Below are 24,623 nucleotides of genomic sequence, written 5' to 3'. Positions count from 1 at the left end.
ATAAGTATTTCAAAACTTGTTAAAACTAGTACAAATTTTATCAAATTGGATATTTATATAGAAATATTACTTGAAAAATAAATGTTGATAAAGTTATAGTTGTAGAATGATCATTTATATGATGAATAATAAATGTTTTGTCATTGAACAATTCATTATCTGCTTTATAAATGTATGTAATATTGGATCATGTATCTCACACTTGCCATCTACATCCATATATAATTCGTTCATGGTTTGTTGAAATTTCTAATACTAAAATGTTATCAATGTAATTATTCCTTATATTTCAGACCTTTCGTTATAGACAAAGTATAAAGTATCAAAATTTGCCATTTTTTCAATGTCAAAACATTCACGCAGACATTTAAAACCTACTTAAAGTACACTGAAGCTATGTCAAATGTCAAAACTTCACCAAAATAAAACAATAAATTCGTTGGATGGTCCACGACAAAGTGGCCCATAAGAGTTGGGACAATGTGTACATGAGAAAGGTTTAAAGTGAAGAACAGTTAAAATGATCAGCAAATTAGACAAGAGTTATGGCACACAGCAAATCCTCTCAATGTATATGACTGTTAAGATTTCTTTCAATAAAAGCCTTTGTGAAGCTTTTGAGTTGTGATATAAACAAAAGATGAAAAATAAAAAAGCAAGCCGAGGGTATTTTATGGATAAAAGATTGAAACTCAAAGGCAGCCCAAGGGCATTACTCTGAAGAAGAAAAAATCAATGGATACCAAGAGCATGTTACTATATGCACATTTCCTCCTGGTGAGACATTTGATGAATTCCATGCAGTTGCAAAGAAATAGTTGACAAAGGTTTTTACCTAAAAAGGCACTTAAAAGGCTGGCTGGAGCATGCTGCTTATCTTGGTCAAAAAGGCCTTCTATGATGTTTCTTTGAATTCTAGTCTAAAGCTGTTGAGAAATAGTCTACATAAAATTTCAATTAGATAGCTGAGGGCTGAGTACTGAGAAGACAGACAGACAGACAAACAAACAAAGTGGCTGCAATCATATTATGCATCTCTGATGAGGGGGCACATAAAAACAGGTATTAGAACATAAATAACAAGAGAGAGTGCAATAGGGGCCATGCTCATTTTATTCCTATTTAAATAAGGCAGAGACATAAGAGGAAGCACATTTTGGTGAATGACAATGGAACCTTCTTGTACAACAAATCAATAATAAAAAGGACTTAAAATAATATTTGTGATTCAAGTTAATAATAAAATTATCTTGTAAACAAATGACAAAATGACAACTTAAACATAATTCAATAAAATGACCTTGACTTTAAGAACATTTAAGGTCAGGTTATAATTCAATTATTCAACAAGTCTGTTTTGTCATCCATATTATAATTCAAGTGCATGGAAAAATAAAGTTAAGGCCAATTTTAGAAAAGTTTGATACCTTGACCTTGACATTCAAGGTCACTATGAGGACAATGTCATACTTGGATAATTCAATGTGTTGGTTTTCTCACAAGTACTGTTTTGTGCATTCATGAATCAAATTTGCAAATAAATGACAAAAGCAAAATTCAATTGGCCATGTTCATATTAAGGTCAAGGTCATTTTTTAAACAAAATCCATAATTGGAGGTCAAGGTCAGGTCCAGTAAACATTCTTAAGATACATCCAAACTAACAAAGATAAAGCCTATTTAAGGTAAAGGTCATTTATCAAGGTCAACTTCTGTCTGATCTGCTTCAAGGTAATGTAATAATCTTTGTTCGGTTCAAGTATAAAGACAATCCTTTAAATAACTATCAATAAAAAAAAGTTTTCAAAGGTATCAGCACCATGACTGTAGCAATTATCTCTATCCGAACCCACAGCGGTGATGGGCAAATGGTTAGAAGCCAACAATCTTAACACTAGGTGGCTTCAAACTACTGCTAATCAAAATGATGTTAAACCTGACTTAAACAACACGGTGGCTTAGTGAATAAGGTGTCTGCCTCTCAACCCAGAGATCAAGGGTTCGAGCCCTACTTGGGTCCCAACCATGTTTCTTCATATGACTCCAGTACTGGTTGGTTCCAGGAAGCAGACTCGAAAGTGATTAATATACATGTAGGTTGCAAGAACTTGTTTCGCAATTGAGCTTAGATAAATATGTTTAAACCAAACAACAACAAAATATCTAAATGAGAAATTATTCAAGAGTAAATGTATAACCGATAACATTGCCAATGGTGAATGTTCAATAATTCTTAAAAAATCAGAAAAATTCCGGCACTTAGCCATGTTGTTTAAAGATTTGTGTAGAAAAGGACGGCTCTTGGTAGTTTCAAATTCCTTCAGTAATGACTTATCCAGAAAATGTTCTTGCACACAATGCATTCAATTACAGAGTAAATACCATTCGAATGTGCACAAAATAAATAAAGTTTATCTTATTAGAATACATATTAATTAAAGCCTACAGCAAAGATTATATCATAAATTCACAATTAATGCACCATAATGATATCATTAAGGTACTTTATGTATATATGATATATAAAACAAATAATGGGAGAGAATAACCGTTCATACAGTGCTAACCTATAAATACCTTATGTTTATGAAAGGCATTTTGTTGATGTTAATATTTTCAAAAAACATAATATATAAAACATATATTTTTTTTTTTTTTGGGGGGGGGGGGGGGGTACTTTTATTGGAAGAAAATGAACAAAGATAAAATATAAATGATTCTTATTTAAAAGTATGATGAAAATACAGTGCACTGAAAAATACAGGCAAACTTATTATTAAACGCATTAAGCAACTGCACAAGGGAAATACTAAAAAAAGTCGCTTATTACAATGGTCTCTTACAACAAAGAATGAGAAAAATTCAAAATTTATTATAATTATTTGGCAAATAGATGGTACTGTGAAGGATACCTGAGTGTAGAGCCACCTATCTTAAATAGGCTAGCCAGATAGTGTCCTCACATGAAAGGAACCATGTCATTGGCGGGACCATTTACAAGGCTTTTAACACAAAAGACAATTAGCACAAATATGGCATTTAATAACACAAGCTATTTAAAGGAAAATGTGGACCCTAAAAATTTGTACCTGAGGAAAAAGAAAAGATTTTCACAATAATAAGGATCTTTACTAGAGAGTCAAACAATTTTTTGTGAAAATATGGAACAAAACTGACAATAACTGAGTGTTTTTTATTACATTACAGAAGCAATGTCATTGCTCTTTAACAGGTTAAGATCACTTCACAACGATAAATATTTTGATGTGACACACTTCTTGAAGATAATTTGCTGCACGGCTGACTAAATGTCTAAAATTGGTTATTTCTTTTACAGCCTCCAGATTCATTCTAATTTTCATAAATACTTTTCTAATGTATAACAATGAAAAAAATTGTCAAGTGAACAAAGAAAGTCATTTACATATTGCAAATGGCACTAACACAACCTACATAAATTACTAAAAAGAGGTAAAATATCCAAAAATATCCCTTATTGTGTTAGTAAAATGTTAAAATATGGTGACAAAGATAGACCAAACACTGCAAAATCAGTCATTAATCGCACATAACATGTAAATTATTACTCAAATCTTTTCCTTAAATCTTAGTATTTAGCCTAGTTTGATTTGAACACAACAACATCATAATTCTAGCAAATTCATACCACGGCAAAATGTAGCACAAAATTTTATTTACTTACTACCTTTTAAAGGTTTAAAACTTTACATTTCAATACTCCATAACAAAACATAACAACAAAAGACACTCAAATCTAGAAAATGAAACATATTAACTACTACTTAAAACACTAAGGAACACAAAATTTTACAAATTTAGGAACTATATTATGCTATGATATGTACAATTTGTAGGTGAGCATGGTATGGTCTCAATCAAATCCCTGCCAGTCGGTGACATCAGAGTCATTATCATCGTCTACTTGTAAACATCTGATACCATTCCTGAGAGAGGGCGTGCCTTTACCTTTACCTGAAAAAAAAATGCAATTTATGTTTTTTAAAAATCCCCAAAGTAAGTCTGTGGCATTAATTAATTATGTGACAGTAAGTAATTTGAATGCATAATATACTTTAATTCTTTTGTTTCCTCTTATGCTTTATTCATTTACCGATGTTACAAAGCCATTTTGTCATTCATACCTAAGTTAATTTGTTATGGCTTCATCAATTGGTCATATTCATAGTATTATTAATTTATCAATTTGTATGGCATTATTTTTACATTATAGCATTTTTCGACTGACAAATATAATGTATACTGTGACAACTCTAGCCTAATAATCTAATAGGTCAAAACATGGCCCAAGTACACAAGAAAATATTATGTAAACCAACTCTGAATTCTGCCTTTAGTTACTAATTTTTGCCTTTAGCTCCTAGAGATTCGCAAAACAGTTAGAAACTTGTTTCACATGATATAAGATGGTTCAACAATGTTGTCAATGCAGAAGAGGAATGGGGAAACACAAACAGATTGCTGTGGATAAACGAGATCTAAATTTCTCTGGAGGCAGAATAAAAGAGAAATCAAAACAGCTTTAGAGACAGAATAACATAGAAAAGACATAAATTACTGTGTGGGAGCAGAAAAAAAGAGAGAAAAGATCAGAACTGCTCTGGTGGCAGAAAAAAAACCAGAAAAGATCAAAATTGCTGTGGAGGAAGAATAAAAAGAGAGATAAGATCAAATTGCTATGGAGTCAGAGTAAAAGAGAAAAGACAAATTGCTGTGTGGTGGCAGAAATAATGGAGAAAAGATTAAAACTGCTCTCGAGGCTGAAGAAAAGGGAGAAACATTATCAAACTTCCCATCAAGGCTCAAGGAAAAAGAAGATCAAAATTGCTGTTGAAGCAAAAAAACAAAAACAAGAGGGCCATGATGGCCCTGAGCTCGCTCACCAGTATATAGCCCCCCCCCCCCCCCCAACGTTGCAGGGCCAATTTAACCCAAGGGCTTTTATTTGCACAAACTTGGTAGACACCCATAAGAAAGATGTTTCATGCTAAACATCTAAGCTCTAGCTCATTGGGCTTTTTAAAAGAAGATTTTTTTAAGTTTTTACTATACACATATAGTTAAAAACAATGACACCCCTGGGGCCGGGCCAGGGCTTTTATTTGAACAAACTTTGTAGACACTTACTAGAAGATGTTCATGCTTAATATCTTAACTCTAGCTATTTGGGTTTTTTCAAAGAAGATTTTAAGTTTTTGCTATACACATATAAAGAAAATCAATGACCCCCGGGGCGGGGCCAATTTTGACCCCAGGTCTTTTATTTGAACAAACTTTGTAGACACTCACTAAAAGATGTTTCATGCTTAATATCTTAACTCTAGCTATTTGGGTTTTTTCAAAGAAGATTTTTTAAGTTTTTGCTATACACATATAAGGAAAATCAATGACCCCCGGGGTGGTGCCAATTTTGACCCCAGGGCTTTTATTTGAACAAACTTCATCTTGGTAGACACCTATTAGAACATGTTTGATGCTAAATATCTTAGCCATAGCTCTTTGAGTTCTTTAAAAGAAGATTTTTTAAGTTTTTACTATATGCATATAGGGAAAATCAATGACCCCCCGGGGCGAGGCCAATTTTGACCCCAGGGCTTTTATTTGAACAAACTTGGTAGACACTTATTAGAACATGTTTCTGCTAAATATCTTAGCTCTAACTCTTTTGGTTCTTTAAAAGAAGATTTTTTAAGTTTTTACTATATGCATATAGGGAAAATCAATGACCCCCTGGGGCGGGGCCAATTTTGACCCCAGGGCTTTTTTTGAACAAACTTGGAAGACACCTATTAGAACATGTTTGATGCTCAATATCTTAGCCATAGCTCTTTGAGTTCTTTAAAAGAAGATTTTTTAAGTTTTTACTATATGCATATAGGGAAAATCAATGACCCCCCGGGGCGGGGCCAATTTTGACCCAAGGGCTTTAATTTGAACAAACTTGGTAGACACCCATTAGAACATATTTCATGCTAAATATCTTAGCTCTAGCTCTTTGGGTTCTTTAAGAGAAGATTTTTTAAGTTTTTACTATATGCATATAGGGAAAATCAATGACCCCCCGGGGCGGGGCCAATTTTGACCCAAGGGCTTTAATTTGAACAAACTTGGTAGACACTCACTAGAAGATGTTTCATGCCAAATATCTAAGCTCTAGCTCTTATGGTTTTTTAAAAGAAGATATTTAAAGTTTTTTCTTTTGGTTGCCATGGCAACCAGAGTTCTGCATGGAATTAAATTCTTTGAACAATTTTTAAAGGTGACCACCAAAGGAACATTCCTGTGAAGTTTGGATGAAATTGGCTTAGTGGTTTATGAGGAGATGTCATTTAAAGTAAAAGTTTACGGACGGACGACAGACGGACGGACGAAAAGCGATCACAAAAGCTCACCCTGTCACTTTGTGACAGGTGAGCTAAAAAGAACTAAATGTAACTATATTAGGCAGTAAAAATTAAAGCAAGTAGAACAGTATTACCTAAAACTCTTGCATGGAAAACAATATCTGCGTATCTATCAGCATAATTTTCTGACTTTATTGTTATTCTTTCTTGTATCAATTTTTCTCTGTGAGCATGGAATTCCATTTCAAGTATATGTCCACAACCTGCAAGTTATAAAATATAGGTATATATGTAAATATTACTGTTTTGAACATCTCAAAATAACCAAAATGAACATTGTAATAAATGAAATAGCAGATCAAATTTAATATAATCTTTGATAATTCATTTTGTAATTATTATTTTACAACTTGAATAAAACAGACAGTTGAATTACCCAAGACTTCTTTGTTTAGAAGATATTATCTAGCACGAGAAAGCTCTGGCTCAGATTTTGTAATATTTGTTGCACTTAAAGTGCATCTAACAAACTGTGTATAAGTAACCCTGCAACAAAGGTATAGGAAAATTACATTCTTGCTTGTTTCGACCATATTTTTCCACAGATTTCATGTAACTTTTGCACAAAAACTCTAAGGCCATTAGGATCAAGTTGTATACAGTAAATTCACTTTCAATAATTGAAAGGTTGTTTATGGTAAATTGAAAGGTTGTATTATATTATGGTTATTTGGAATTAAATACTACATTGTCTACTTTTATAGATTGAGATCTAACTTGGATGGGTTTTTTTTCTATATGAAGGTTTTGTGTCAATTATTACAGAAACAGCTGTTGTAAATGTACAATTTAACAAAATTTAGCTTTGAAAATATATTACCATCTTCTGTTGGTTCATATCTCAATAGTTTAGCATGGAGATTCTGTAAAGGGTCAAAGGTTATGTCCTCCCCTAGATTATCCTGTATGGTAAAGATCACTTCATAATGTCTGTTAATTTGTAAAAATCCTAGGTGGACATCGATTCTCTCTGCTGTATATTTCAAAGCTATGTCTGAATCATGTGCTTGAACCTGTACAGCTTCAAAATGTACTTTGTGCTCACTTGAGGCACCACAAACTGAAAATTATACAAAACAATATATATAACATTTCTACAACATAATGTTATCTATATAAATCTCTGGATACTAACTGCCAACCAGTCTCTCAAAAGTGTAATAGCTAGGAATTGAATTATGGAAAATGTTAGTAAATCAGGGTTGTCATTAACATTTTTTGCAGAAGGTTTGTTTTGAACTTGAGGCGGTCATTTCTGTCTTTATCATGCATAACAAAGAGTGTTTACTTAATTTTGAGGCGGCCCATAATGCATTTGAGACAGGCATTTTGGCCTCCTGCCGCCTCTTAATGACAACCCTGCAGTAAATGGTGCGAGAAAAAAAAATAAAACCTAAAAAATGAACATTACCACAAATTAATAGTGAGAGGTTTTCAAGTCACTGTTAAAAAGCTTATTGCAAGTAGTAACTTGAGTAAAAGTTAGTCATTGTTAAAATGTTTATTAGAAAGAGTTCATGTATCTTATATTTAATAATGCAGTTACAATGTCAAAAGTGAACTACATGTATATGTAAAATTGATTGGAAAATAATCCCCACCCTAGTCCCTATTTAATCATCTAAAACTTTAAAAGTATCAATATCTATCTATTTACCAATCCCAACCCTAGTCCGTATTTAATATCTAAAACTTATAAAACTGGTACAAATTATTCTAACAATTTTTGTTTGTTTTCATAATTTCTATCATCTTCTTCCATTTTGAATGTTGCCCGTGTATGTTCCATGCGTAAACCCTAGAGAACTTAATCTATCAGTATTCAGTAACTGTCAGTTGATTGGCTAAATGAATAATAATAATCCGGATAATAAAGCCTATAGTGGAGCCGAATAGCATTTTTTCATCAGCCAATGGAAATACTCAAAACATACATTTGTAAATGCACCTGCATTATAATGGGCAACAATTTGACAGCCAAAGTAAATATTGAAATGTTAGTTATTTCCTGCAATGTTACAGGTTATAATGAAGAGTTTGTAGTAGAACTTGGGTAATGAGCAGTTCATATATTACCTTCTACAATTACTTTGATTGAATAGAGGATATTTTTGTATAGTTCAATCTGTGAATGCCTTTTACGAACCCATGCTGATGACAAGAGCTATGACTTGTATCCCTAGTTTATTATATATAGAGAGAGATTTAATAAAGGAAGGACAGATTTCCCTGTGAATAAGAGTAGTTATAGGGAGAAACAGTCTACAGATATTGACTATATCATGATATATGCTGATATGCTGGAAAATGGGGGGGGGGGGGTAGCAGAGGGACTGGTAAAGGGGAGAATTATGTTTTAACTAACCCAGTAGGCTTTATAACAAACTTTCAATTCAATTCAAATAACTTGTATTTGCTTGTTAAACACACCCTTGTTTTATAATAAAAGGAAATAATATTTTCTATTAGTTCTGCTCTCAAAGAAAGTTACTCGACATTAGGACATATTGTCCGAGGAGATATTTACCATATCACAGCAATGTTTAACTGAAAAATTTAAGAAAAATACACAAAACAATAACTATTTTTACCATCTCCTGTATTGTTCATAATTTCCTTGTCCATAAGAAATTATATCATGTTCTTTTAACTTTGTGATTTGATAAAGATTGTCAAAATACACAGATATCTCTTCAGTCGCTCACTTTTTTTCAAAGGGACTTAACTCAGTTTGTTTACATTTTAAGGATGTTTATAATCCATAAATAAAAATATTGATACTTAGTTTTAAAAGGCATTTTTTAAACAATATTATAAATATTTACACTATTTTTATCATAAATGGATGACACATAGTATTATTTTTAAATGTTGTGTTTAAATATAAAATTGTGTTAAATATTATTTATGCATTGTAAAAGTCACTTATTTGCATGTTGTCAAACCCTTGCAAAATCTGCTTCCTGGATCAAGTCATATTTTGTATTGTTTCTGTGCCTTGTCACCTTAAACCTTCATGTCTGTACAGGTGAATGAAGTAAACCAACTATGAGATTGTCACCGAAGATAATAACAGGTGTTTTGTCTGCACAAAATAAAGGGGCCTGTGACTGGTAGGTTTCTAATTTTAATTCATACATGTTTAGATCTGGTGGCAGGTTATTTGTGCAATTGTCAGACTGGTGCATTTTAAGTACTTACTTAAGTGTATATTTCTTCTTCCTATAATGTGAAACCAATTTGAAGTGACATCAACCAGCTGGAAGCTGTCCAAAGGCGAGCTGCCCGATTTGTAAAAGGCGATTACAAAACTACCAGCAGCACCACTGCAATGATGACAGACCGAAGATGGCCAACTCTACAGCATCGCTGCTCTAATGCAAAGCTAGTGATGGTCTACAGGATCACGCACAACCTCATAGCCATCCCAGCTGCACAGTACTTCCACCCCCTGACACTTGGTGGCCATGGCTACGGACACAGATTCCATGTCCCATCTGCAGACACCATGAAGTTCTCCTTTGTACCTTCGGCCATCCGCCTGTGGAACCAGCTTCCAGAGCACCTAGCCACAGCAGTCAACCTTGAGGCCTTCAAGAGAGGACTAGTCATGAGGCTTAACATGTTCTTCTTTTAAATCTGCACTTATTAGACATAGACAGATGTGAAAAGGTAGTGCCAAGTTTCAGACAGAGGATTCCATAGCGCAAGGGCCTAGCTCTTATCAGCATAAATACATTTTATATATGCTGGTCACCATTCATCTACAACTATGTAATATCAGTTTGTAAAATCGTTTGGTCTTGCAGTCCTAATATTGAGAGACTTAATTTAGTGATTCCAATGTCTCAGTTGGTGAGTGAGTGATAGCCAAGTAGGCAATGAATCAAATCTAATGGTCATTCAAATAGAAAATCTGTTCTGAATGGATTGATGAATCTTAAAGTGAATCCTACCTCATTTGTAGTGGAATTTAAATATACAAACTGTGGATTACCAGGCTGGTGCTCTACCCATCACCAACATAATATTCCGCTTCAGGCCTTGCCATTCATTAATAACATGAATTCAATCCTATAAAGTTGTGTTTTAAAGAATAGATATGTCCTTTTTTTAAAAATAATTGTGATTTTGTGCCATATATGTTAAGGAATAGTTGCACAATCAGAGCTGAACATGACAAGTTAAGCTTTAAATTGTAATTATTTAATTAATATGACATTTATTTTATAGGGGCTGGCAAGGTTTAGTGGCCTATGGATGTAACAACAGTGTGGTAGTTGTTGATCCACAGACAGTTCAGGTAATGTAGTCAGATACTGTATTGTTTTCTTTTATACACCCCCCCCCCCACACACACACACATTTTGTAGAAGAAAAACAATTTTACCTTATAGATTTATAAGTGTTGGTGTGCTGTAAAAACAAACAAATAATAAACAAATAAAAACCCTTTATTTATTTAAAGTTGAGTTCTGTTGAGAACTAGAGGTAGGAATAGGGATGATTCTCTTGATGATGTATAAAATATAAACACACAAATTAAAAGAATTGAAAATTTACTTCATGTATTTGATACTAATTACAATATATTTACAAATGATCTTTTCAGACATTGCAAGTACTTGATAAACACAGATCTACAGTTGTTAAGGTTGGTAATAAGATTATATTTTTTAACAATAACTGATTTTGAATTTGAGAACCAGTGAAAATGGAAAAAGTTTCAAAATACAAATGTTTGAAATGTGTATTTTTTTCCAACTTTGGAATAATATTAGATTTTACCCTTATATTTAAATGAGCTTATTTTTAAGATGTACATTTAAAGTAAAGTAATCATGATGTTAAAAATTGACAGGTATACATTATGACATTGTAAGATCTTGCATTAAATTTTCTTTTTTTAAATGTTGAGATTTTACTTTCTGCTATGTGATTATTGTATGCAAGATGATGATTATTATGATTTAGGTGAAATGGGCACGGGAGAACTATAGTCATGATGTTGGCAGTCCATACAGTTTGCGACTGGCCTCTGGAGACAGTACGGGAAACATCGTTATCTGGGATGTGGCTCTCGGCGAGTCTAAGGCAGATTTCTCAGATGGGAATAGACCTATACAAGGTGATAACATTATGATAGACATAATTAAATACATGTACATTGTATTAATTAAAGGCACATTAAGCATCAGAAATAATTAAAACAATTCTTAATGTAGAAAAGGAAAAAAAGTGTTTTAAAATGCTGTAATAATGGATTTAGAATATGTGACATGCTTATATCAACTGAGGAAAAATAGGGTTGAATATGAACTAATTTGCGATAAAGGTTGCAAAAGATAAACAAGATGGTATAATGACTTCCAATCTACCATACAAAATACTAAATCACTATAACTGTAGTAATTTTGCCCAAAAAAAGAAGCAAAACATGTCTCAGCTATATGCTCAATGAGTAATATTTTGAACATTGTAACAGGACACCATGAATAATAAGCTTTCAAAAATAGAATAGAAAATAAAATAGAAGCATTTTTAGACGGAATGGGCCTTTAACTATGTAAAAGTCAGCAGGTTCATTGTATGTCAAATGTGCATCTTGCCAGTTCAAATTGGTTGATGGCATATCAGGGCTTCCACTAGGAATTTTTTTTAGGAAGTCAGGACTTCCTTTCAAGGAATTTTGGAAGTCATGAGGTAAATTTCTGGAAGTCAGTTGTTCTTACGCGTATAATTTTCATGTTTCAATGTTTGATTTATAGTATGGGATGGTACAAGTAAAAGCAATTATTTTAATCACAAGATTCTGAAAATGTCATTCCTTTTTATGTTTTAAGTTCAAAGTATCTTTACATGATTGTTGGGTAAATATTTTCAATGGAAGTAAGAACATTACCCTGAAAAGGACTGTATTGTTGTTATTTAAGGACAGTGGTAGCCATGTAGAACCCTTCAGTGATAACATTCAAATAATTGCTCATTGGTATAACAAAAAAAAAATATTTCTAGAAAACTTTTAATTCTTTAATCAATCATGGTACAAGTAGATTCTGAAATGTGTATGATGGGTTCTTCTTTTTCTACCTCTGGATCTGTACCATACAGCTGTTGTCTCATGTGATCAGCCTGCACAGCATTTATTCATTGTGTTTTAAAAGAGTGGATCTCTGTAGATTTCCTGAAATAAAAAAAAACATGACATCCTTTAGCATTGCTATAATTCTTATTTGTAAAATAAAAATTGTTGTTTAAATATCTCTTGTGTTTAAAATTATTTACTACAGTACCGAACACAATTTCAGTGTATCAAATGAATCTTAACACAATAACAACCCAAACTGGTTAAATTTAATCAGGTTTAATCAGGCTTGTAAATTGAAAGTTTTATAAAAATAATAAAAAAAGAAAAAAAATAGCTGAATGTACGCGTGTGGTTGTTCTTTTTGGATTCATATGAAAATAATTTCGAACACCGTTCTTGACCAAATTATTTTTTTTAATTACGTTTTTGAGATACGCCAAATTTTTTTGAGAGTGGGTTGGGAAAAACATTTTTAAATGTAACTTTGCTTCTCATAATTAGCGAGTGAAAAAAATATAAAATCAAATCAACATCTATAGAATGTGTGAAAATAAAACGTCTTTAACTTCAAAAAGGAAAAAAAAATAATCAAAAGACAAAAACACGCTTCGCCGACTCGGCAAACTTTCGGATACATTCAAACTACCGATGCACACAATAATGAATAAATCATTTTTAGCTCGACTTTTCTATGAAAAGGGGAGCTATCCTACTCGCCCCGGCGTCGGCGTCGGCGTTAGCGTTGGCGTCACACCTTGGTTAAGTTTTTCGTACCACCCCACTTTATTTCAGAAGTATTACAAGTATGGCTTTGAAACTTACCATACTTGTTCACCATCATAACCTCCATCTACAGACAAGAGTACATAACTCTGTCAAGGTTTTTGACAGAATTATGGCCCTTTTTTGACTTAGAAAGTGTATTGAGCTTGGTTAAGTTTTTTGTACCACCTCACTTTATTTCAAAACCATTGGAGGTATTGCTTTGAAACTGACCATACTTGTTTACCATCACGACCTTCATCAACAGACAAGAGGACATAACTCTGTCAAGGTTTTTGACAGAATTATGCCCCTTTTTGACTTAGAAAATACATTGAATATGGGTAAAATCCACTTATTGCCTTAACCCTTTGAGATATTGCTTTGAAACTTTTAATGCTATTTCACATCATTACCCCCATCTGTACGCAAGAGAAGGTAACTCTGTCAAGGATTTGTTTTAAAAATTAAGGCCTTTTATCGACTTAGAATCTTGGTTAAGTTTTTAGTACCAGTCCACTTTTTGACTGAACTGTTTGAGATATTAATTTGAAAGTTGGAATACTTGTTTACCATCATGGTCCCAAAACATGGGCAGGAGAAGGTAATTCTGTTAAGGATTTTATTTGAATTATGGCCCTTTTTGACTTAGAAACTCAGTTAAGATTTTCATTCTTGTCCACTTGTTGACTTAACCATTTGAGATATTACTTTGGAAGTTGGAGTTCTTATGTGCCATCATGAGACCTATCTGTAAGCAAGAGAAGATAACTCTGTGAAAATGTTTCTTGATTTGTACTTAGAAATTCCTAGTTAAAGTCTTGTGTGCCCTTAACTGTCAAAGTTTTGTTTTATAGGCAAGCACTAAAAAAGTCGAGCGCGCTGTCCTTCTGACAGCTCTTGTATCTAATTAAAGTAAAAACAGATACCTACCACAGTTTATGTCAATTAACTATCCATTATCCGTACAAAACAAACAACTACAGTAATCCAATCACTTTGTTTTCACGCTTATCAAGGTCATAAATCAACACTCGCTAATTCGTCACGCGCCAGGTGCATTCGCATAATTTCACCCATCGCTGTCATGTCAACCATTCAATTCAGGGGGCGGAGTTAAATAAATAATCCAATCGTACGCCTTGAAAGTGAGAAAAGGTCGGAAAATAGTTGTGGCGTACGTCACGGCTTACGATTTTCGCCGTATTCCTAAATTTTTGGAAGTCAGCGGTACGTCATTGATCTTAATTTTCGGCGTATGCCATATCAAAAGCTTGTAATTATTATTTTAGGCATATGCAAACCCGGAAGGTACCAGCTTGAACACTTTTCACACAATTTGACAGGATTATGCTTTCATTGTCATTAAATATTACACATTAAAAGTTGATAATATGCTTTAAATCTAATGCTTTGCATTTACTTTTTTATGAATAATAATTTGCATTTTGTATAAATCTGATGTTTTTGATGTTGTTGCAGCATTGGAATGGTTGCCATGGCAAGATGCATCACATGATTTGCTGGTTGCCCTACATCCACCGTATTCTGTTATTCTATGGAACGCTGACACGGGAACCAAACTGTGGAAAAAGTCGTACACAGAGAATCTCATTTCTCTAGCCCTTGATCCTTTCTGCTTCAGAAATATGGCATGTAAGTTACATAACCTTGATATCAATTTGTACTTAATAATCTTTACATAATTTGCCTAAAAACCTAAAACCTTCAATATTTGCTATATTGTGTCATACAAACAAGTCTATATTGTTACCCTTAAGTGGAAACCTACCTTCAATACTCTACAATGTAAGTACAAGCTCTGACAACTTTATCAGGCAATCAGTTCTTTGGTTCAGTTGACTAGAGCGCTGTTACTTGAACCTTGTAGGCGGATGATGGCAAGTTTGAATTCCAAACATGGCAGGAATTTTTCTGATGCATTTATATGTTTCTGTTACAAATATGCAGGGTTTTATTATTAACAGATTCGATATGGTTGAAATGCTGTAAAAATTGGTTGTGTTTTCAGCCTGTAGTTTAAAATATCAGCCTTGTGGTTGACCCTTGACCGAATTCGTTGTGTTCCTTAGCACATCTGTTGGATAAAACCCTGTGAAACTAAAATAATATTTGTAAGAGTGTCAAGGAAACATATGATCACCTGACATACAAAAAATGACAAACAAAAGGTAGCATAAAGAACAAGTAATTGTAGTGTCTGTCTGTCTGTCATTGTGTCTGTGTTCATACAGTTACAATGTGCGATGGTATATTTATACACAGTCATAAGTGGTTGTCAATAAACGTTAGAAGGAATTATCTGTACAAAGCTTAGTTAAATATTTTATACATTCTGTTTAGATGGTTCGCTTAAGAATCTGACATTGTTGTATATCACACAGTGTCAAACACACAATTCAGATACACAAATGACGAGGCTATGCCAAAAGAAATTTGAATTTAAAAAATAATATCCAATAAAAAGGGTTTTACAGTATTAATTTTTCACTCTACATTATGATTTAGTTAAACTTTCATGAATTCAAGGTGAGGTGGTATGCAAAGATATGTTGTAATTGACAAAATTGACACTAAATCACTTGCTCGTTACAGCTGAAGGTTTGAATCCTGTTGGTTACATTGGATTCTTTCATGTGAGGAAGCTATCCAGCTAGCTGACAGAAGGTTGGTGGTTCTATAACTCATGCCTGAAATAAGATACAATAGGATGGTGGGACATCAAAGGTCTTCTTCTACCAGTAAAGCTAGAAAGTCTATGTATGACCTTAACAGTATAACTTAAAATCAAACAAAACGATAAAAAAAACAACATTTTCATGTATATGAATAATAAATGACAAATTTATGTTTTCAGTTCTTGGTCAGGATTGTATAGTGTTCATAGATGATTTCTCTATAACAAGGACACCATCAAGTAATGGGAAAAAGTTCTATATATCTAGTCCATCTGGTGAGTATTATGTGAATATAAAGTATAAAGGGATCTGTATGATTTATGTTGATAATGATAATTGTTTTAAGAAATTCCCTGTTCAGCTCTGGTTATATCTATAGGAAGAAGTTTTGTTTTCTGTTAGTGTACCACTGCCTGCACAGTTTTTATACAAGAATAAAAGTTGTGTGTATGTAATTTAAGCTAAGAAATACAGTTGTGTATATATGAATTACATGTACGTGTAAAAATGTGCATTGTGTGTTCATGATATTTATATATATGTACATGTGTTAGAGGTGAACTATGATGCATAATGATAACTGATATGTACATGTGTTATAGGTGAAATATGAAGCATAATGATAACTGATATGTACATGTGTTATAGGTGAAATATGATGCATAATGATAAATGATATGTACATGTGTTATAGGTGAAGTATGATGCATAATGAGAAGTCTGTGTTAATGATTTATATGTACATGTGTTATAGGTGAAATATGATGCATAATGATAATTCTGTGTTCATGATTTATATGTACATGTGTTATAGGTGAAATATGATGCATAATGATAACTCTGTGTTCATGATTTATATGTATGTACATGTGCTACAGGTGAATTTAGATGCATAATGATAACTCTGTGTTCATGATTTATATGTACATGTGTTATAGGTGAAATATGATGCATTATGATAATTCTGTGTTCACGATTTATATGTACATGTGTTTTAGGTGAAATATGATGCATAATGATAACCCTGTGTTCATGATTGATATGTACATGTGTTATAGGTGAAATATGATGCATAATGATAACTCTGTGTTCATGATTGATATGTACATGTGTTATAGGTGAATTATGATGCATAATGATAACTCTGTGTTCATGATTGATATGTACATGTGTTACAGGTGAATTTAGATGCATAATGATAACTCTGTGTTCATGATTGATATGTACATGTGTTACAGGTGAATTTAGATGCATAATGATAACTCTGTGTTCATGATTGATATGTTCATGTGTTATAGGTGAATTTAGATGCATAATGATAACTCTGTGTTCATGATTGATATGTACATGTGCTACAGGTGAATTTAGATGCATAATGATAACTCTGTGTTCATGATTGATATGTACATGTGTTATAGGTGAAATATGATGCATAATGATAACTCTGTGTTCATGATTAATATGTACATGTGCTACAGGTGAATTTAGATGCATAATGATAACTCTGTGTTCATGATTGATATGTACATGTGTTATAGGTGAAATATGATGCATAATGATAACTCTGTGTTTATGATTTATATGTACATGTGTTATAGGTGAAATATGATGCATAATGATAATTCTGTGTTCATGATTTATATGTACATGTGTTATAGGTGGTACAAAGACTGATGTCCCTGGAGGAAGTCTAGAGAGGAAACAATCATCATCATCATCAAGAACGCTTGCTAAAAGAATGACCAAAATACTTGTTGGAGAGGGAAATAAGAGGTAGTATTGATATATTAAGCTGGTTCACTCAAGTTGTAAATAAGGACATTTCCGGTATTTACAATTTCATGCAAATTTGCTGACTGGCTATCTATCCAGTTGCTACATAGTCATTAGTTGACCTGAATTTCACAAAAGAACACAATGTTTGATTTTTGATACTGTTTGTGAGCAGTTATTGACCTAGTAAATAATAGAAAAGGAGGGGCTAAATTTTTGCTGCTAAAAACTGAATAGGTTCTTTAGGGAAGAAACATTTACACAAATTTAGTTTTATGGACAACAACATTTATTGCTTATTACTAAAACTTGGTATGTGTGCAACATTTAGTTGAACATGATTGATAGATGGCACTGCATGGTAGACATTTTCTATTTTGCAGTATAATAGGAAAATACTGTATCTTGAACACCATACAAAGAATGCAAAATTTGCAATGTCAGGGTAAATTGTGTTTGTTTGATTTTTACGTCAAATTTTTAACACACATTTAGTCAAAATCTCTTGTTTTGGTCCACTTAACCATCTTCCAGTCAATTTCTCTTAAAGACTTATCCAAAAAAATTTCTAAAGAGCGTTGAGAGACAAATTAAAACTAGATTCAGTGTCTGAGATCAAATGTCGCAAAGAAATTACGCCTCGTCCGAGGATTGAACTTGTGACCCCTGGATTACAGATCCGATTATCTCCTACAAATTTTAAGAAAAAGATATGTTATACTGATGATCTTGAATTTATATTGCTTATTGTTTTTACACTGTTTTACAGAGATGATGAGAATATAGCATTGAATGAATGTATACAGTTGATGTACCTGAGGTCATGTAGGCACCATTTAGTTCTAGTGTATCCCAGAGAGATTCTCATACTTGACCTGGAGATTAACCAGACGGTCGGAATTATCCCAGCAGAGAGAACTGGCTCTCCCTTCATGGAGGTACTTTTACTTCATTTACAAAGAAAATGACTTTTTCCATGACATGTTTCTTGTTAGAAGTCCCTGAACTACAAGATTGGGTCTTCAAAAGATGCTTAATTGAGCATGGTCTAGGAATCTCCCGTACTTTGTTTATTTGGTGTGGAGATTTTTACTTGGTATTTATCACAGGCTAGGATTATTTTACTATGAACAAATCAATAGAGCAGGAGTGGTGGCATAGTGGTTAATCTGCCTTTCAACCCAGTTATCGTCGGTCTGAGCCCTACTCAGGTCATGATCATTTTTTCTTTATGACACCAGTACTGGTTAGTTCCAGGAAGTGGACTGGAAAGTGATCAATATAAGTTGCAAGAACTTGTTTTGCAATTGAGCTAAAATAAATATGTTCATGTATAAACTATTTAAACTAAATCTGAAGAAAATAATAAGATCTCAAGAGAAAAAAACTGTATTTGTCATACATTGTCATAAAGCCTAAAAAATGTTATTTGGGTTTTTTGTCTGGTCCATAACTTTTTCATGCATGATAGGGTTTCAAAATAAAATGATAGACATCACCATCATAAGAAGACTGTGTCAAGTGTCCATGTTCCTATCAAAGGTCAAGGTCACAACATGATGATTCTTTTTTCCTTCAGGTGTTACCGATGCAGCAGCGTGATGTATTATATTGTCTTCATGAGAATGGTAGTATTACATGTAGAATCCGACGTAAAACCAACATGCAGACCAGTCTACCACCAGAAGGTTCTGGAGCATTTGGTATGTACAATGTAACCTCTATAGAGTGGCCCCCTCTGTAAAGCAATTACCTCTTTACAACATCAATTTCATTTTTTTTCTCAGAGTAATACTTTGCAATAGATCTAACCTCTCTAGAGCAATATCTCTGGGCAACAACCAAAATCTTCAACTACCAAAGGTTATTGCACTGCAAAGGTTGTACTGTATAAGCTTAGTACATTTTGTTAGAATTTGCTTTTTGAGTTTTACGATGTAATATTCCATTGTAATATACCAAAATACCATTGCCCCTGTTGCAGGAAAGCCGTTGTTTCCTTGAGCAAGAAACTTTACATAGATTGCTTAGTACTTGTTGGTTCCAGGAACAAATTCGAGAGTGTTTCAATAAGCCTATAGCTTCCAACACAATCAAACTAAAATAAATTTGTATAAACTTAACTAATATACCATAACTCGCATATTTAAGACAAAGAAAAAATATTTTTGTACGTGTACTATGATGCAAATGAAGTCAATGCTGATAGGCCATTACTATTCTCCTACATACCAAAATATGTTTGTTGTGTATTAGGGAAGGTCTCCTTGATAAAATCATGCAGTTTTATGTCTACGTTCACATACTGCCCTTTTAGCTCAATGGGGAGAGCATTGATTTGTAATCCTGGGGCTGTTGTTCCATTCCTCAGGCAAGATGAAATTTCTGATTTCTGTATGACAATTGATATTAACATTGAGTCTGGGGGAATAATTGGTCTCTCCTTGCTGTTTCAGAAATCATGCGGGATAAGTAGTGATGTCAATTAATTGTCCCAAATACTGGTCAGTTATCAAGGAAAGCTGGTTAGGTGGACTCTCTGTCAAGATATGACCAATAATTTGAGCCGCGTCACGACAAAACCAACATAATGGGTTTGCGACCAGCATGGATCCAGACCAGCCTGCGCATCTGGGTAGTCTGATCAGGATCCATGCTGTTCACTTACAAACCCTATAACAAGTAGAGAAACTGATAGCGAACAGCATGGATCCTGATCAGACTGTGCGGATGCGCAGGCTGGTCTGGAGGCATGCTGGTCGCAAGCGCATTACGTTGGTTTTGTCGTGATGCAAAAATGTCTACTTTCACAAAACTAAGTAACAATATAAGCAGCTTATTTAAAGCCTTTTAAAACATTATTTGTTGAAAATAGTTATGAAATATATAACATTGTCAAGAAATCTTAAAATCTTTAGAATGTTTCTTCTATTTTCAGATGACTTAACACAGGGTCCTTCATTAGATGTAACATATGATCTTCGCTGTCAGTCAGACTCTATACGTATGACACGACATTGCAGGGTCGCAGGTGTCATGTACTCTCCTGTCAGTGAGGCAAAATTAGCCCTCGTACTGTCAGATAGCAGGCTGATATTCTGGGATCTACACACAATTGATTTCCAGGTGATTTATTAGACTTCTTAACAATAATGCTGAAATATTTATTTAATATTACAGAGTATTAAGGTCAAGGAATTACAAAATGTATCTTCGAAATTTCTTGAATGAATCAATTTAGTTAATGTCTTGTTCAATCAGACTAAGAATTTGGAGTTCTTCAATGCTGATCTATAAGGCCTTGTTAGCTCACCAGAACCGAAGGTTCAGGGTGAGTTATAAGTATCAAAGGGGGATACTCCAGTGTCAGTTGTCATGCCTCAACAATCATCTTCTTCTCTAAAACTGATGGGCAGATTTATCACAAATTTGGTCTGTAGTATCCTTGTAATAGTCACACTTAAAGTTGCTCATGTCATTTCAATTGGCCCCTTTTACGGGTTAACAGAGCCTAACATAGAAAAACCTTTAAACCTCTTCTACTACTAAATTAAATGATGGATGATCACCAACATTTGTCTGTAGCATTCTTAGGTAATTTGTATCAAATTTGCTCATTTTATTTTGATTGGCCCCTTTTAGGGGTCTATAGAGCTATAAATAGAAAAACCTTTAGACATCTTCTTCTACAGAACTAATAGATGGATGATCTCCAAACTTTATTTGTAGCATTCTAAAACTAAAAAAGAAATACCTTTAAACGTCTCCTTCTACAAAACTAAGTAATGCTGATCACCAAATTTTGTCTGTAGCATTCTTAGGTAGTGTTTTATCGAGTTTGCTCATATTAATTTGATTGGCCCCTTTTAGGGGCTGCTAAAGCTAAAAATAGAAAAACCTTTGAGCATCATCTTCTACTAAAATAATTGATGGAAGATCACAAAACTTTTTAGCATTCTTAGGTAGTGTTTTATGAAGTTTGGCCTCTTTTAGGGCCCGCTTAAGCTAAAAATAGAAAAACCTGTTAACATCATCTCCTTCTACAGAACTAAGTGATGGATGATCACCAAACTTTGTCTGTAGCATTCTTAGTTAGTCTTCTATCAAGTTAGCTCATAATAATTAGATTGGCCCCTTTAAGGGGCTGCTAAAACTAAAAGTAGAAAAACCTTTGAACATCATCTCCTACTGAACTAATTGATGGATGATCACCAAATTTTGTCTGTAGCATTCTTAGGTAGTGTTTTATCAAGTTTGCTCATTTTAAATTGATTGGCCTCTTTTAGGGGCTGCTAAAGCTAAAAATAGAAATACCTTTAAACGTATGCTTCTACAGAACTTATTGTTGGATGATCCCCAAACTTTGTCTGTAGCATTCCTAGGTAGTCTTTTATCTTTTACTGAAAAGCAATTGTTTCTGGTGAGCGACTCAGGGCCATCATGGCCCTTCTGTTTATATATAATTCAAAGAAATTTGTGTTAGTTTATGCCTTGGATGTTTAAGAAAGGCTGATTAAAAAAGGACATGAAATTGCATCATGAAAACAGAAACAGTTAACCAATATGAGCAATTCTTTGAAGACATGCATACAACAATTACTTGGTACTTATTCTATAAATTATGAATGAAACCTGGCACTTAAAATTAAATTGAGTGTTAATCTTTTATAAACACGACTTAGTAATGCATATTGCATGTATTCTGACATAATTGGAAAAAAAAAAAAGTTACCGATAATAAGATTAATAAGGATTTTATGGCAAATTTACTCAGCTATTTTCATACAGCCATTGTATATTGGTTTAATCATTCATTTTTGACTTTCAGCCAGACTCCAAAAACAACAAGTCACCATTGTACACACCTGGCGACTCAGCCAATGAGCTTCCTGGAAAGAAAACAGTGCCACACCCTAAATTTGCATTGTGTGATATGATTGGTCAATCACAGTTGCTGAGTCCTGACAATGAGTTAGCGGTCAAAGGTCATGGTGTTGCTGTGAAATTTTTAATGACTGGTTTACTGAATGGTATTAACTCCACAATCACTGTAGTTAGAATGTGTCCACCCCTGACAACTAAGAACTGGAACATGTACGAACCCCTGCTGGCAGTGGGGAGTCAACTGGGTAGTGTACAGATTGTAAATGTTGGTAATGGACAAATAGAAAGGGAATACAGTGTGCATACTAGCTCTGTCAAGTGAGTGGTTTGGGTATTTTAAGTATATTTGACACTTTTGAGTAAGAATTGCCATGTACTTGACAGCACCTGTGGGTTTTTTGTTTTTTTTTATCTCAAATATATAAATCTGTACATTTTTTTTCTGTGTTGACTTTCATGTCTTGTCAATATCTTTATTTTATGCATCATAATTTTTTACAGTTAAAATATCATATCTTTTTAATATTACTAAATTTTTACCTTTGAAATGCTTGTCATCATGATCAACTACATCTTATTACAACAAGGTGCTTAAGGGGAGCAGTGGCCAAGTGGTTAAGGTGTCTGCCTCTCAACCCAGGTATCATGAGTTTGAGCCATAATTGGGTCACAATCATGTTTCTTTATATGATACCAGTACTGGTTTCTTCCAGGAAGCGGACTTCAAAGTGATTAATAGAAGTAGCAAGACTTTGTTTAAATTTAAATGTTTAAACCAAGTTGAGCATTCAAGCATGTTGGTTCTGTGTTTGATAACAAGCATACATGAAGTTGCTATGTGACCGTCCCACATTTGTTATAACATTATATAATATGCTGATTTTGACTCATAATGAAAATAGAAAAGTTCCTGATATTCTTTTGCACTAAGAAATTAACTAATCTCTAATTCTCAGGGGCATAGAATGGGCCAGTCTGAAGAGTTTCATGTCATACTCGTATCTGAAACCAGGGGCGTCTAATTTAACAAAGAACGAAATACTTCTAGTGGATATCATATCTGGTACGTTGAATATGTTCTTTAAATTAAAATGAGCCGCGCCATGACAAAACCAACATAATGGGTTTGCAATCAGCATGGATCCAGACCAGCCTGCGCATCCGCGCAGTCTGATTAGGATCCATGCTGTTCACTATAACAAGTAGAGAAACTGATAGCGAACAGCATGGATCCTGATCAGACTGCTCATCCACGCAGGCTGGTCTGGATCCATGCTGGTCGCAAACCCATTATTACGCTTCCCGAAAAATTTCGGGGGAGCATATAGTCGTCGGGTTGTCCGTCAGTCCGTCCGTACGTACGTCCCCAATTCGTGTCCGGCCCATAACTTTGTTATTTGAAGTCGGATTTTAAAAATATTTCAAAGAAATGATCACCATATTGAGACGATGTGTTGCGCGCAACATTTGGGTCGCTACCTTGAAGGTCAAGGTCACAGCATGACCTTGCAGCAAAATCGTGTCCGGTCCATAACTTCATTATTTGAAGTCGGATTTTAAAATCATTTCACAGAAATGATCACCATATTGAGACGACGCACCGTTAGCAATATTTGGGTTGCTTCCTTGAAGGTCAAGGTCACAGCATGACCTTGCAGCAAAATCGTGTCCGGCCCATAACTTCATTATTTGAAGTCGGATTTTAAAACTATTTCACAGCAATGATCACCATATTGAATCAATGTGTAGCATGCAACATTTAGGTCGCTACCTTGAAGGTCAAGGTCACAGCATGACCTTGCAGCAAAATTGTGTCCGGACCATAACTTCGTTATTTGAAGTCGGATTTTACAACTATTTCACAGAAATGATCACCATATTGAGACAATGTGTCGTGCACAACAACATGGGTTGTTTTTACACTTTGAACTTTGTCTGTGACATAACTCTGACACTACAAGAGGTATACCTTCC

The 24,623-nt window shown here is 33.8% G+C and overlaps 2 protein-coding genes across 2 annotated transcripts in view; one reads left to right on the top strand and one right to left on the bottom strand.

The window, feature by feature from the left end:
* Positions 1-2,665: 2,665 nt before the first annotated feature.
* On the bottom strand, positions 2,666-9,193 carry LOC132753656 (adipose-secreted signaling protein-like). The gene is made up of 4 exons (XM_060744149.1): positions 9,035-9,193; positions 7,264-7,503; positions 6,518-6,646; positions 2,666-3,993 (listed from the first exon to the last, which is right to left on the bottom strand). Exons 1-4 carry the CDS (start codon positions 9,066-9,068, stop codon positions 3,893-3,895), a joined length of 504 nt encoding a protein of 167 aa, XP_060600132.1. The 5' UTR covers positions 9,069-9,193; the 3' UTR covers positions 2,666-3,892.
* Positions 9,194-9,353: 160 nt separating this feature from the next.
* Positions 9,354-24,623, top strand: part of LOC132753657 (WD repeat-containing protein 11-like) — a 33,626-nt gene continuing 18,356 nt past the window's right edge. Inside the window, exons 1-12 of the mRNA XM_060744151.1 lie at positions 9,354-9,556; positions 10,677-10,746; positions 11,056-11,097; positions 11,418-11,571; positions 14,776-14,949; positions 16,172-16,267; positions 17,651-17,765; positions 18,535-18,703; positions 19,345-19,468; positions 20,704-20,891; positions 22,594-22,967; positions 23,606-23,712. Of these exons, the coding sequence (XP_060600134.1) occupies positions 9,492-9,556; positions 10,677-10,746; positions 11,056-11,097; positions 11,418-11,571; positions 14,776-14,949; positions 16,172-16,267; positions 17,651-17,765; positions 18,535-18,703; positions 19,345-19,468; positions 20,704-20,891; positions 22,594-22,967; positions 23,606-23,712 (1,678 nt within the window). The 5' untranslated portion in view covers positions 9,354-9,491. The remainder of the gene's footprint in view (positions 9,557-10,676; positions 10,747-11,055; positions 11,098-11,417; positions 11,572-14,775; positions 14,950-16,171; positions 16,268-17,650; positions 17,766-18,534; positions 18,704-19,344; positions 19,469-20,703; positions 20,892-22,593; positions 22,968-23,605; positions 23,713-24,623) is intronic.

This window comes from Ruditapes philippinarum, unplaced genomic scaffold (assembly GCF_026571515.1).
Source record: "Ruditapes philippinarum isolate M1 unplaced genomic scaffold, ASM2657151v2 ctg2829_1_1_1_1, whole genome shotgun sequence".
Lineage (NCBI taxonomy): Eukaryota > Metazoa > Mollusca > Bivalvia > Venerida > Veneridae > Ruditapes > Ruditapes philippinarum.
This window is presented reverse-complemented; position numbering and strand designations above follow the sequence as displayed.

Bases quoted from the DNA above. Each gene is read 5' to 3' on its own strand.
- LOC132753656 (XM_060744149.1), bottom strand. From the start codon at position 9,068: ATGGACAAGGAAATTATGAACAATACAGGAGATG. The intron at 7,504-9,034 runs GTAAAAATAGTT...TATAATTTTCAG, and splicing joins TATGAACAATACAGGAGATG to TTTGTGGTGCCTCAAGTGAG. The intron at 3,994-6,517 runs GTAATACTGTTC...TTTTTTTTTCAG, and splicing joins TTTCCATGCAAGAGTTTTAG to GTAAAGGTAAAGGCACGCCC.